The sequence below is a fragment of the Sinocyclocheilus rhinocerous genome, unplaced genomic scaffold, assembly GCF_001515625.1.
Source record: "Sinocyclocheilus rhinocerous isolate Xijiao unplaced genomic scaffold, SAMN03320098_v1.1 scaffold905, whole genome shotgun sequence".
Lineage (NCBI taxonomy): Eukaryota > Metazoa > Chordata > Actinopteri > Cypriniformes > Cyprinidae > Sinocyclocheilus > Sinocyclocheilus rhinocerous.
The window spans coordinates 810866-822887 of NW_015659390.1; the positions used below are offsets into that span (position 1 = coordinate 810866).

General features: G+C 39.1%; 1 protein-coding gene across 1 annotated transcript in view; it reads right to left on the minus strand.

The window, feature by feature from the left end:
* The window catches only part of plxna2 (plexin A2), a 221255-nt gene that overhangs the window by 180267 nt on the left and 28966 nt on the right, over positions 1 to 12022 (minus strand). The window contains exons 2-3 of the mRNA XM_016532441.1: positions 8992 to 10320; positions 3729 to 3911 (exon numbers count right to left, since the gene is read on the minus strand). Of these exons, the coding sequence (XP_016387927.1) occupies positions 3729 to 3911; positions 8992 to 10194 (1386 nt within the window). The 5' untranslated portion in view covers positions 10195 to 10320. The remainder of the gene's footprint in view (positions 1 to 3728; positions 3912 to 8991; positions 10321 to 12022) is intronic.

Sequence of the window (12022 nt, forward strand, 5' to 3'; positions counted from 1 at the left end):
GTTTCAATTTACACATCGTCCGATGCCAATTTGGTAGACATCGCCCAATCCTAGCTAGGTCATATAGCCAATAGCGGAAATGATACTTTTAAACTTAATTTAAAGAGTGATATATTGATATTAGTGCTGTCAAATCAAGAATCACGATTAATTGCATCCAAAATAAAAGATTATGTTTACATATACACAGATACATGTATATTTTGTAACAATTTACAAATAATTTAATAATAATTAAAAAAATTATATAAAAACGTCTAAATTGTAGCATAAAGTAAAAATCTATTTATATATGATTTATATTAATAATATATTATATATCTTAAATATACATGTATGTGTGTATTTATATATAAATATAACCTAAATATATACAGTACACACACATAAACCTTTATTTTGTATGCGATTAATCGATTTGACAGCACTATTTCATATTAAAATATTTGTTGTTGTTATTATCATTAACTGTATTTAAAATGTATTTAAAAATACATATTTCTTCTTATTGTTATCATCATTACTAATATATTTATAAATTATGTTATAGAAATTCTATATAAATGTTTTGATTGTAGTACACATACAGTAAAAATCCTAAAAATTACTAATACACATAGTAATTAAATGTTTTAATATTTACTTACATTAGATTAATATTTACCTACATATATTTTAATTAGACATTTAATATATAAAAAATACCACGCAAGCAAATCATTGAATCAGTGCTTTGTTTGATTAAATGAACAGTTGATTCATTGAAATGAACTGAACTAACAAGCTCCAGTTTTGCTTCTGAAATCTGTATATTAAAACATCCTTCTAAAAAATGTTCATACTGGCCAAGAGAGAGACAAGAGAGCATCACAAAACTACATGATCATTACGAAACTTCATGGCGACATAAAAAGCGCATTTAAATCATCGCAATATTCATGATACTGCTTAATTTAATAACACTGGCGAACTCACAAAGAATATATGGTGAATGTTCAATAAACATCCAAATTATCATCCAGCCCTAGCTGGAACACAGAAGCCAGATTCTCAGAGTTGCACAGCAGGGAAAAAGGCTCATGGACACAAAACAAAGCATCTCACAAATCCCAGCTTCCTAAGCTCTCTAGGCTCTTCTGTGTATTCTCCAAGAGACACACTTTTTGGGGCTGCGATAGGAACCTAACCTTTTCCAAAACACACAAGCTCTCATAAGGCTGTTTCATCCTCCTCCTCGACACTGTTACGCCTTGTGCAGATGTGACCGAATTCTCAGGGTTTGCAGAGACACTCAGTATTTCCATCTAGGGTAATACCTCCCTAATTCCACCATATCGGTATGTTTCATTATCCTTTCTGGCCACTAGGGCGACGATATGCACCAGCTGAGAATCTAAGCAAGCTTGAGGCAAGACAGACCTGCCACGGCAGCACTTCTAAGAGCATGGCGCTGTTGGCCTAATTTAATTTCACCAACCGCGAGGAGAAAAATAACATTAATTAATAAGCCACTAAAACAAGAGGATTACAGAGAGAGAATGCCTCCGATGCCACTTCCTGATTGCGGTGCTGATTCAATTATAAATTAATTAATCGAGGCGCAAAACACAATTTGGACGTTGCTGTGCTAGCGGCATGAAACAAACACTCGGTTTGACACTTTGACATTGTCCGTTCTCCCTTGCGTCTGGGAAGGCAGCTGTTATTTGTGTGTGTTTGTAGGGGGGCAGGTGGGAACGAGGGACAAAACCACCGTTTGTAAAGCAGGTCTCTCTCTGTCTTCATCCCTTTGGTGTCTCCTGCAGCTGCTGTGGGGTGAGGACATGCCTGTTACTGCTCGTCTAACAGGGCCTGGCCTGTCACTCAACGCTGTCGTGCCCCAAAGGGGGTACGAGTCCCAAAAGCAGCTGACGGACCCCTTGTCATTTTCATAATTGCCTACTGCAGGTAGTCTCATCTTGCTACGAACCACAGCAGTTCTATTAGCCACATGCTAAAATGTCAACACTTACTGAACTGGCTGCTCAATAAAGGGCAAACATTTTGAGCTGCACAAATAGATCTGTAAAGTCAACATGAAATCAAAATAGAGGCCAATTCTTTTCTCAAAACACTTATTGGATTAATCGTGCACAATTTAGTTCATGTTTATGTTGGTATTGTTATTGTTAAGTACATTTTTTAAAATCAGTTTCAGTAATTGAAATAAAGATGAAATAAATTCTAAAACATTTAAAAAGTGAAAAATGGATATAAATAGAATAGAAATATATTAGAAATGTTGCTTTGGCAATTTTTTTTGGAAATTAGTAAGTTTAAGCACTAAAAAAATACTAAAATTGAAACTGAAATAAATATAAAACTTTTTAGAAATATATTTAAAAAATGCCAAAACACATAAAATTACTAAAACTTCAACTAAAATTAAAATGAAAATATAAAAATAAAAGATCATTAAAAATTTTAATAAATGCTATAATAATATAAATAATACTAAAATAAAACCGGTTTATGTAGAAAAAAAACTATTTGTCTCATCTTTAATCAAAAAGGCCAAATTGTCTCTGGATCAGAAACTATTTTTCTTTTTGGCTGGCGACATCTAGAGCAGAAATAAATCTATCCAATTAGCTAAAAATGTATTTAGTTATTGTTTTAGGGTTATGTTGTACTGTAGGTAACAAAATTGTGTCAATAGTTAGCGCAATGAAGATCAATTTTAGATAAATTAAATGAATGCCCAACTATTAAATACCGTATTGTCCCGAATATAAGACGATATTTTCTTCTTGGAAATACATCTGAAAAAACGCGGTCGTCTTATATTCAGGGTCTAGACTTTGACATGTCAATAATACACCCACAACACTAGGTGGCGCCAAATACGCATAAAACGAGTGTGCCATGAAATACGTAATGTAATGCGTGTTGTAAATATCGCGAGTAAAAACAAAAGAGAAAGAAATGCAATATGAAAATAATTGAAGACAAAATGTGTTTTACTGAGAAAAAACAAGATTTGGTTTTTAAAAAGCCTTTTTCCAAAAGGTACATCTGGAAAAAGGGGGGGTTGTCTTATAATCAGAGTCGTCTTATATTCGGGCCAATACGGTATATCAAATCTAATGGGTAGTGAAAGGCGTTTCATGTTTACTTTTAATGAATAAAAGTTGAGCGATGGTTTCTTGTCTATCGCAGCTATTACCAACCAAAAAGGTGCGTTTAACACCATATTTTCTCTTTATGCCCTTTATCTGAAAGAGATTCTAATTACGCATATGATAACCCTAACAGTGTCTGGCCTCTTGTGTCTAACATCCTTTCCATGGGTTTGGCTGAGAAGACATTCTATTAAAATTAATATACTGGGGAGGCAGACAGGAACCCCTGAGGTCGCTTTAAGCTGCCCATTATGGTCGGGAAAGTGAACAGAACCAGAAGAATCCTACAAAAAAGTATTAAATATTTAGTCAAAAAGTTTCTGGTTCCCTCTTTTCCATCCATACTTTTAAATGAGGCCAGTAGAGCAGTTCAAAGCAGTGCTCCAGAAGACACCATTAATAACTAACGTGACACACTGTTTGCGAACAAAAACGTTTGCCTGTATCTGAGGTGAAAGGTCTACAACTTCTCCACTTAACTCCAACATGTCCAATTCTGTACACATCTCAGCTTCTCAGAGCCACAACATTCCACAAAAAAAAAAAAGAACTGCACTCAAGACTCACCTTCTTCAGCCGTCCACTCTTGGTGCCGACGAAAGCCACACAGTAGCCATTATAGACGTAGGAGGTCACCGAGGTCATGCGATCACGGCTTTCCGTATAAAGCGTGTGTCCGGTCACCAGCTGAGAGCCGCCAAGGGGCTGGTTGATGTCCAAACCGCAGAAGGAGTCATCAATAGGGACAGGCTACAAGAGGAGAAAGGTCAACCGAGAGTCAGCAGTTTGCTTTGAATCAAAAAGTCAAGGTCAGTTTGGTTGTTTATACAGACATCAGTAGGGAGGGTGAAAAGGTTGCACTGATTTTAATACAGCGAAGCACTTTGTAAGCAAATCACATTAACCGATCCAACATCAGCTGGTTGCTTTGCTGTCAAGTGAAGTGGAATTAGGGAACACTAAAGGTCGATTTGCACTATTTTTGGTACAAAAAAAGGTACAGTTGGACAAAACTGTACATTTTTACAAACTATCACACAAAAATGCTGAAATTATATACTGTGAAGATTTGTCATTTTTTAATTTTTTATTTATTTACACATTACACACTGTTGACATTTTTTTACTGTCTACAATTTTTTTTTTAGGTATTTGGAGTTACTGTTGAATAATTGTAAAAATACATTTTTTAAAGATCAAACCTACAGTATGCACACACAAGCTTAAAAGGTTCTTTTTTCAGCAAGGACGCATTTCTGTCGGATGATTTCTGAAGGATCATGTGACACTGAAGACTGGAGGAATGGCCACTGAAAATTCAGATTTGCCATTACAGGAATAAATTACATTGTTTTGTATTTTTAATCAAATAATTGCAACCTTAGTGAGCATAAGAGACTTCTTTCAAAAGCATTTCATAAATCTTACCGACCCCAAACTTTTGAACAGTACTTTACATTCACTATGAATTTTTCCAAGACTTTTTAAAGCATGGAAATCACTATTTAAAAATTCTCTGACATTTACAGGTTTTACGGTTAGCGTGGGATTCAGTTTTACTAGTGTATCACACTATCAAGTGACACCCAACCAGCTGGTAGTTTGGGTTTGCAGAGCAGACCAGAGAATACTGACTCTCGTTCAGTTTCAGAGGGGAGACAGTAAACGGACCATTGAGTGTGGCTTCCCCAGCCAGATGCTTGGTTTTCTGTTCAGCTGGGCAGACATGTTCCCGCTCTGCTCTGGCGAGTCCTGCCGGGCTCTCTGACTGTTTATTACCCTGTGCTATGAGAATAGTGTAGCTCACCCCGGCTGGGGACTAAAGCACATTCATACACACACACCACACCAGCCGAAAACAACACCTATACAGATGATTTAAATGATATAGTCATCTAGTGTTTTTATAAGTTTCGGCACTTTTATGTTGCTGGGGTTTTTATTGATACTTGTAAACTATAACTTTTTTTCTTTCTTTTTTTTTTTATAGTTTACAAAACTTTTTTTTTTACCATGCCACCTTTATTTCTGCTATGGTTTTTAAAAGAATTGTCTCTCAGTTGTGTCATTTCCAGGGGTGTACTTGTTTACACCAACAAGTTAATGTAAATATGATTATCATAATATTTTTAGTGTGCAATTTCAATTGTTGTAATTTTGTCAATTTAAGCAACGAAGTAAAAATTATTATTTATTGGTTGTATTTGTGACACATACTGTATAATGATAGCTATTAGTCTTAGCAAGATAAAGACTAAAGATTTGGAAATGACTACTGGAAATGACTGAAAATGTACAGAAACCTATGGTTCTCCATGTATATCAATTTTTGGATACCGTTAGTAGACAAATAAACTAGTCAGAGTGTAAAATGTGTGTTCACAGGGCCAAAACAAACCCATATTTTTCCCCTCGCTCGATCTCTATTGCTCTCACCCTGCATATCCTCCTCTCTCTCAGACACACACATACACACCAACTTAAACTGAAGAGATTGAAGCTTGTAAACATTTACAATGTAATGGGAAGGTCTATGGCCCATTTTTCATGTCACATGCATGCATGGGCCACTATCAATCCCCATTTGAGTTTGGGCGGCTAGTTACAACACTCGGCGGCGTTTAGATTCAGGTCATCGGCGTTTGTGACTGACACTGGCCTCAAAGTGCCATGTAGAGTAAGAGGGATGGATACTGTGTGCTCGGTCATGATGCTGAATGTAGCACTGCTCGTCTCCAACACTACTCCGCAGCCCTTTAATATCAGCCTGCTCGACTACAGGCTCACGCTATAAAATCTTTACAGCCTCCCAGCCCTTCACAAGCTGGGGGATGGCAATAAAGCAGGGATGTAAATGCCTCGAACTCTGCAGATCTCGTTCCAGCCCTTCTTCATCGTGTTTTCTTATATTTTCCAGTCCAAAAATAACTGCCTTAGAGATTTTCAGATCTGTTTCTCAAAAACAGTTGGCCTTTGACTACATTATTTCAATGTTTGTATGCAAAGTCCTTTTTAAGTCGGTCCACTCTGCATTCATCTTGGTAATGCCCTAGGGCAGCTATGTTCTAGTCTTGCAAGTATTATGCTAATTTACAGAAAATGATTCTGGTCTTATATTGTAATAGCATCAATCACAAATGAAATCTGGCAAAGATGGCATCATAAATTTTGCTACTTTAAATATATCAGTTTGATTTGAGCTAATGTAGCAGAACTTATATTTCTATATGCATAGAATTGAATAACCAATCAATATGATAAATATGATTCATTTTTATTGAGTACTGCATTCTATAAATGTTGGTCAGTTAGAGGGAAAACAGTAATCGGACCATGTAAAACATGCAAAACAAAGCAAAAAACAAAACAACACAACACAAAAAAAACAAAAACAAAAACAAAACACAAAACAAACAAAAAAAATAAAAGCACAAAAACACAAAACAAACAAAAAACAAAACAAAACACAAACAAAAAACACAAGACAAAACACACACAAAAAAACAAAAAGCAAACCAAAAACATTGCTTTTGAACATTCAGCATCAATTTTTTTATGTGTCCTTTGTTTGGAATCTATCGAAAGTGTCTGATTCGATTCAAACGGCAACCATTATGCTTATCACTGGAACCCATTTCCCTTGACTGCTGTTTCAGGTAGGGGGTTATTGTCCCATACACAAATCAGGACAAGGGTCGTCCCTTTGGAAGCCACCTGATCAATAGAATGTCCTCCTTAGATCACTGTTGAAACTGGCACTGCGATAGGCTTGATCAGGCAGCCTGATGAAACGTAACACCGGCTGAATGAGTGAATAGAATCAAAGGGATGGATGTGAAGCAGCAAGCAGGTTGGCCAGGCAGTTGGAAGCTGGGATCTGTGATAAATCTTTCATTCGGCCTTCTCGGCTTGTGACTTCTCTTCCTCCTTCTATCACCCTGTGCGTCTCTAAGTTTCACTTTCTCTGTAATTCAGCAGAGACACTGGAGCCGAAGGAACTAGACTGAAGTCTGCGCAGAGGCCATGTTTCCAGTGATCAAAAATAGCCTAAAATAGGCCTAACTGACAGGAAATTAAACAAAAACATCACGGTAGAGGATTTCTAGCAGTATTTTTAGGTAAAACAAGCTTGAATAGCAAATGAAAAAGTCTGAGGAGGATTATTTCACTGTAAAAATATTTTCATGCTCCTACTGGTCATGAAAAGGGAGTAAAAAAAGCTTTGTGGCAGCAAGAGGGTGATGAGTTGTGGCGATTTGTGTGGGCTCACAGACTTCGCTATGCTAAACGCTAAAAATCTACCTGCATAATACCATAGATTTATTGAACGGCATCGACTGAGGAGTTTTTACAGAACATATATCTTCATGTTTTTATATCTCAGACCTCCTAGTACCAGGATTCCTCTAGTACCAGGAGAGAAGACGCAGGAGGTTTCTAGTGCAATGTTTTTAATGAGGCCTAGAAAAACATGGAGGAGGGCTGGCTGACATCATAAGCCACTGACGGCCCCCCTGGGGTCAGACAGGCGATCCTCTAGGGTCCTTGGGGCCAGAGTGGAGTCTGCTACTATGAAGACCACCCTGCTCAGACACTCAATAATGTTTTCCTCAGAGTGACAATCACCTCTGACATCATGCTAATTGCGAATTTACTGAAGCTAATAAAGGATGCCCTGGAGAAAACCACGTAGCAATAGTTTATCATTAAGACTCTCTCTTAAACTTCATGCACACACATTGCAAAACAATCACTGACAGCCATAAAAACATACACACATTCATATATATTTATAATAGCATCGACAAACCAATTGTCAGTGTGGTAACCTGTAAATAAACATATGCACAGAGAATTATTAGTGCCTCGAATTCAGTTTGTTTACACCCCCGGTTAAACAGCAAAAACTCAGAGGACTGTGGTCTTTTGGGAGCAAGACTAGTAAAGAACAAAGAAAACGCTATGTGACTTCTTATCACATTCTCCTTTTTTTTGGAAGAATTTAGGGATGTTTAAAACTACATATTTTTAAAACTGACTGGTAAGTAAGCCCTGAACAATTAATCTGGTTCTAGATTTACTTGCATTTAAGCACGTTTTTAAGGAGTGTCTACATAGGGTAAGAACACTGAAAAAATTAGACTAGAAATCATTTTATGGGATTTTTTGGGGTGTGCTTTCATGCTTAGACTAACCCTAACCATGTCTGACATTCAATCCTGTAGGTTGTGGTGTCAACAGGATTGCTTGGATAGTATCCTGTTACACTCTTAAGAATGAAATATGGATATGCAAGAACACCAACCAGCAACATAAACATTAAGGGTGCTTTCACACCTGGCTCGTTGTTTCGGAACCTGGCGCGTTTCCCCCCTTAGCTCGGTTCGTTTGGGCATATGTGAACACGGCAATCGTGCTCGGATCCGCGCCAAAACAATCGGTCCGAGATCGCCTGAACGAGATGGTCTCGGGCAGATCCTATCTTCATTCCAAAGAAAACATAAAATTAGTAACAATTCCCCATCTGACTGTTTTGATCTACTGAGATTTTCTAGTGAGCAGAAGCAGGCATGGGAACTGTCAGTTTCATAGAGGGCAAAAATGTATATTGCACCAAGAAAACAACATTCAAAGGCAGAGAACTCGAAATAAAGCTTTTAAATAATCCATGCACACAACAAGCTCAATTAAAGTAGTACAATTTGGAAAGAGCTTCCATGATTAGGGTTTCAGATACTACATCTAACAAGGCTTCACATTCAAAGCTGGTTTAACAAGCTAATTAGTAAGCTAGCTGCTGTGGCTAGTAATAACAAAAAAGGTTTCTTACCGCTTTGGTACAAGGTACATCCTTTCCCAACAGCCAGTTGAGCTCCAAGTTCCCCTCTCCTTGATAGCAGGACTGCATACGCTCCTTGATCCGTGCATTGATATCCCGGATGCTGAAGACGCAGAGGGCCGAGTCGTCAGGTGGATGGTGGTACTGTTTTTGACCTTTGGAAAAGACAGCAAAGAGCACATCGTCTTGAGCGCTTATGTTGAGGGATGCTGCAAGCACTCGTCCAGGTTTGCCCAGGTAGGCTGCTTGTAGAAGGCGGTACTCAATTCTGTTTCGGACACAACCAATAGGCAATGACACATAGGAGTGGAATTTGTGGTCATCTTTGCAGAGTCGGACGATTCGAGAGGTATAAAACAGGTCGTTTGAGGGCCCGCTGGAAGACATGCTGTTCTCAGGCGTCTCCGGTTGCACGGTCAGGAAGTAGACGAAATTGCCACTGGCAAAACCATAGATGTAGTAGATGTCGAAATGAGAGACCAATGCCAAGGTGTCGGAGGGAATCTTGATGAGTGATGAAACAAAGTCAGTGTGTAGCTCGTAGTCCAGCATAGCTGAAGACTCCGGGTCACGAGGAAGCTTCCGACTTGAGATGGTTGGAAAGTAGTCTTGCTTCCCATCCACAGCTGTACCAATGAAGAGGGTCCCATCCTTGCCCTGTGAGGGCACGATGACTCCATACATGGTGCCCGTCTGGTTGACACTGGAGAGGTAGTGCTCCTTTTTATGAGAGGGCTCCACCAGGATGAAGAGGTCGTCCAACCGTAGCAGTTTGCAGACACCTTGGTAGAGGCTTCCGCAGGCAAGTAGTCGGTTCTGAGAGTAGTCGATGAGTAAGAGTTTGTTGATGTTGTTGGTAGAAACCAGAGGTTCAGTGCAAGGCTGAACGATAAGTGGAGGGTAGCAGGCCTTGTTGTCATCTTCTGGACCAGTATCATGGGATACTAGGAGTGTCAGGTTGCCTGATAACTTGTAGACGCGGTTGACAGCACCAATGTAGAGTGCTCCTGTCGTCTTGTGAACCGTCATGTGGTTGAAAGCCCATTCTCGTCGCTCAGGGTGAAACGTTGTAAAGGACTGTTCACAGGACACTACAGACAAGATTAAGACTAACAACCAACACGTAAAGGACAATTTAGAACCACATCCAGGGCTTTGTTTCAAAGTCCTCTTTGAATCCTGCTGTCCCTCCATGGTCAGAGGGACCCGACAGGTTAGAAAATGAAGAGTTTAAAGAAGTATCAGAAGGCTTAACCTTCGTCCTCGTAGTCTAAAGGCTAACTCTATGGTCCAGTGCCTCACCAGGGTCTTCACATTTTTCTGAAAGAGAGAAGAGCAAGAGTAATGAGTACATAAATCCGCATCAGAACATCTAAACACGCAAAAGGAAACAGACAATGGAAATTGCACCTCATTCACTAAACCAAGGTCCTCCTTTGAAGGAATGTGTCTACTAACCCAAGAGGGGGCGGCTTCTCTAAGGGACAATGGCAGGTAAGGTTTATCTTCACATTCCAAAGGAGTTGTTGGGCAGGATTACACAAAGCAGGAAGGTGAAGCACATCGTAGCAATGGAAATTAGCATGACCTGAGTCACGCTGTTTGCTGGTTCTCTGAGACAGCAGTTTCTAAGAACGGCATTCAGTCAGAGGTCTCTAGAGTAGCGCCTGTTTTGTCAATTACAAGATCTAACATCAAAAAAAAAAAGAAAGGAACTGTAGCAAGAGCATGTCTGAATAGGTCTGACAAATCGTTTTAGAAGTATTCTTCTTTTAGCTGTGGAACCATTTCATTTTTTGAGTAATGCATTTATGTCAAGAAAAGTGCGCTTAAGAGCTTTCCTTTATGACAAATTTTAACATCACCCTCTCGTTTCTTGGCATTTGCTTCTTTCTTATTATCTACACTTCCCAACCTAGTTTGTCAGTGAGAAAAGTACATTGAGAAAAAAAAGCAATTTATGTAATAGCAGTTTGCAAAGGCCGGTATAGCGTCATCTCCCCCATATGATAAATCAAAAGGGGAGCCCCCTTTCTTCTGCATTTATCCCAGGGAGTTAATTATCCAATCCACTGCATGAGGGAGGCCTGGATCTTATTACTTCAACAAAGTGTGAACAAATTGGGTGCCAGTTCCATGCACCCTGTTTTTACTATCTGCTCTGTAAGGGGGCTGTTTAACAGGATCTGAATCCATTAATTATGCTTTCCAATTCTGTTCGTCTGTTTCTCTCTCTTTCCTTTTTTGTATTCCTTTGACACCATTAAGTCCTGGAGGGATTAATCATTGGCACCAGAGCAATCATCCCTAAACGAATAAGGCAGCCATTAGAGATATACAATCTACACTGTCCGAACACATTCACCATATTTCTGCTCCTATTTTTTCCTTCCATTTGATTTGCATGCATTATCAGTGCTAGGTGGTCCAAGAAGGCTAACAAATGTAGGCAATGCCTGCACATCAGAGAATCACATAGGATTAAGCAAAGCAGTCCAACAATTATAATTAGACGAAACATGGTGATGAGTTTAAGTGAACAGGGCTTTGCTAGTGTGCTCGAACATGTCAAGATATAGAAGCTATTGTTTGTCGCTTCGTGACTTGAATGTAGAGGCTAAAGGGACAAAGTGATCAAAGGTAAATGGCATGTGCAGAATTATAAACAGTACTTCACTTACATATAACAGAGTGCTAATATCCTAGCTTAGCTGTCCTCCTAGCTCAGTTCTGAAGTGCAGTATATTAGCATGGAGTTGTAAAACCCAGTCCCAGGGTTGCTTTTGTCCTTCACTCTGCTCTTTTGTGTGACTTCGTACATGCTGGAGGTGCAAAGCACATTCCCCTGGAGGTGTTATCTGGCATTTGCAGAGCAAGCAACTTTTTGCAGCCTTCTGGCTTTTAGGCCTCACCTTCACGAGCACAATCACCTCTTCTCTCCAACTGTAAACCGTCACCTGTTTTATCTTGTGTGATTTTGCGCGCTTAACTACCCCCCCCCCCCCCCCCCCTCCCCCCTCCC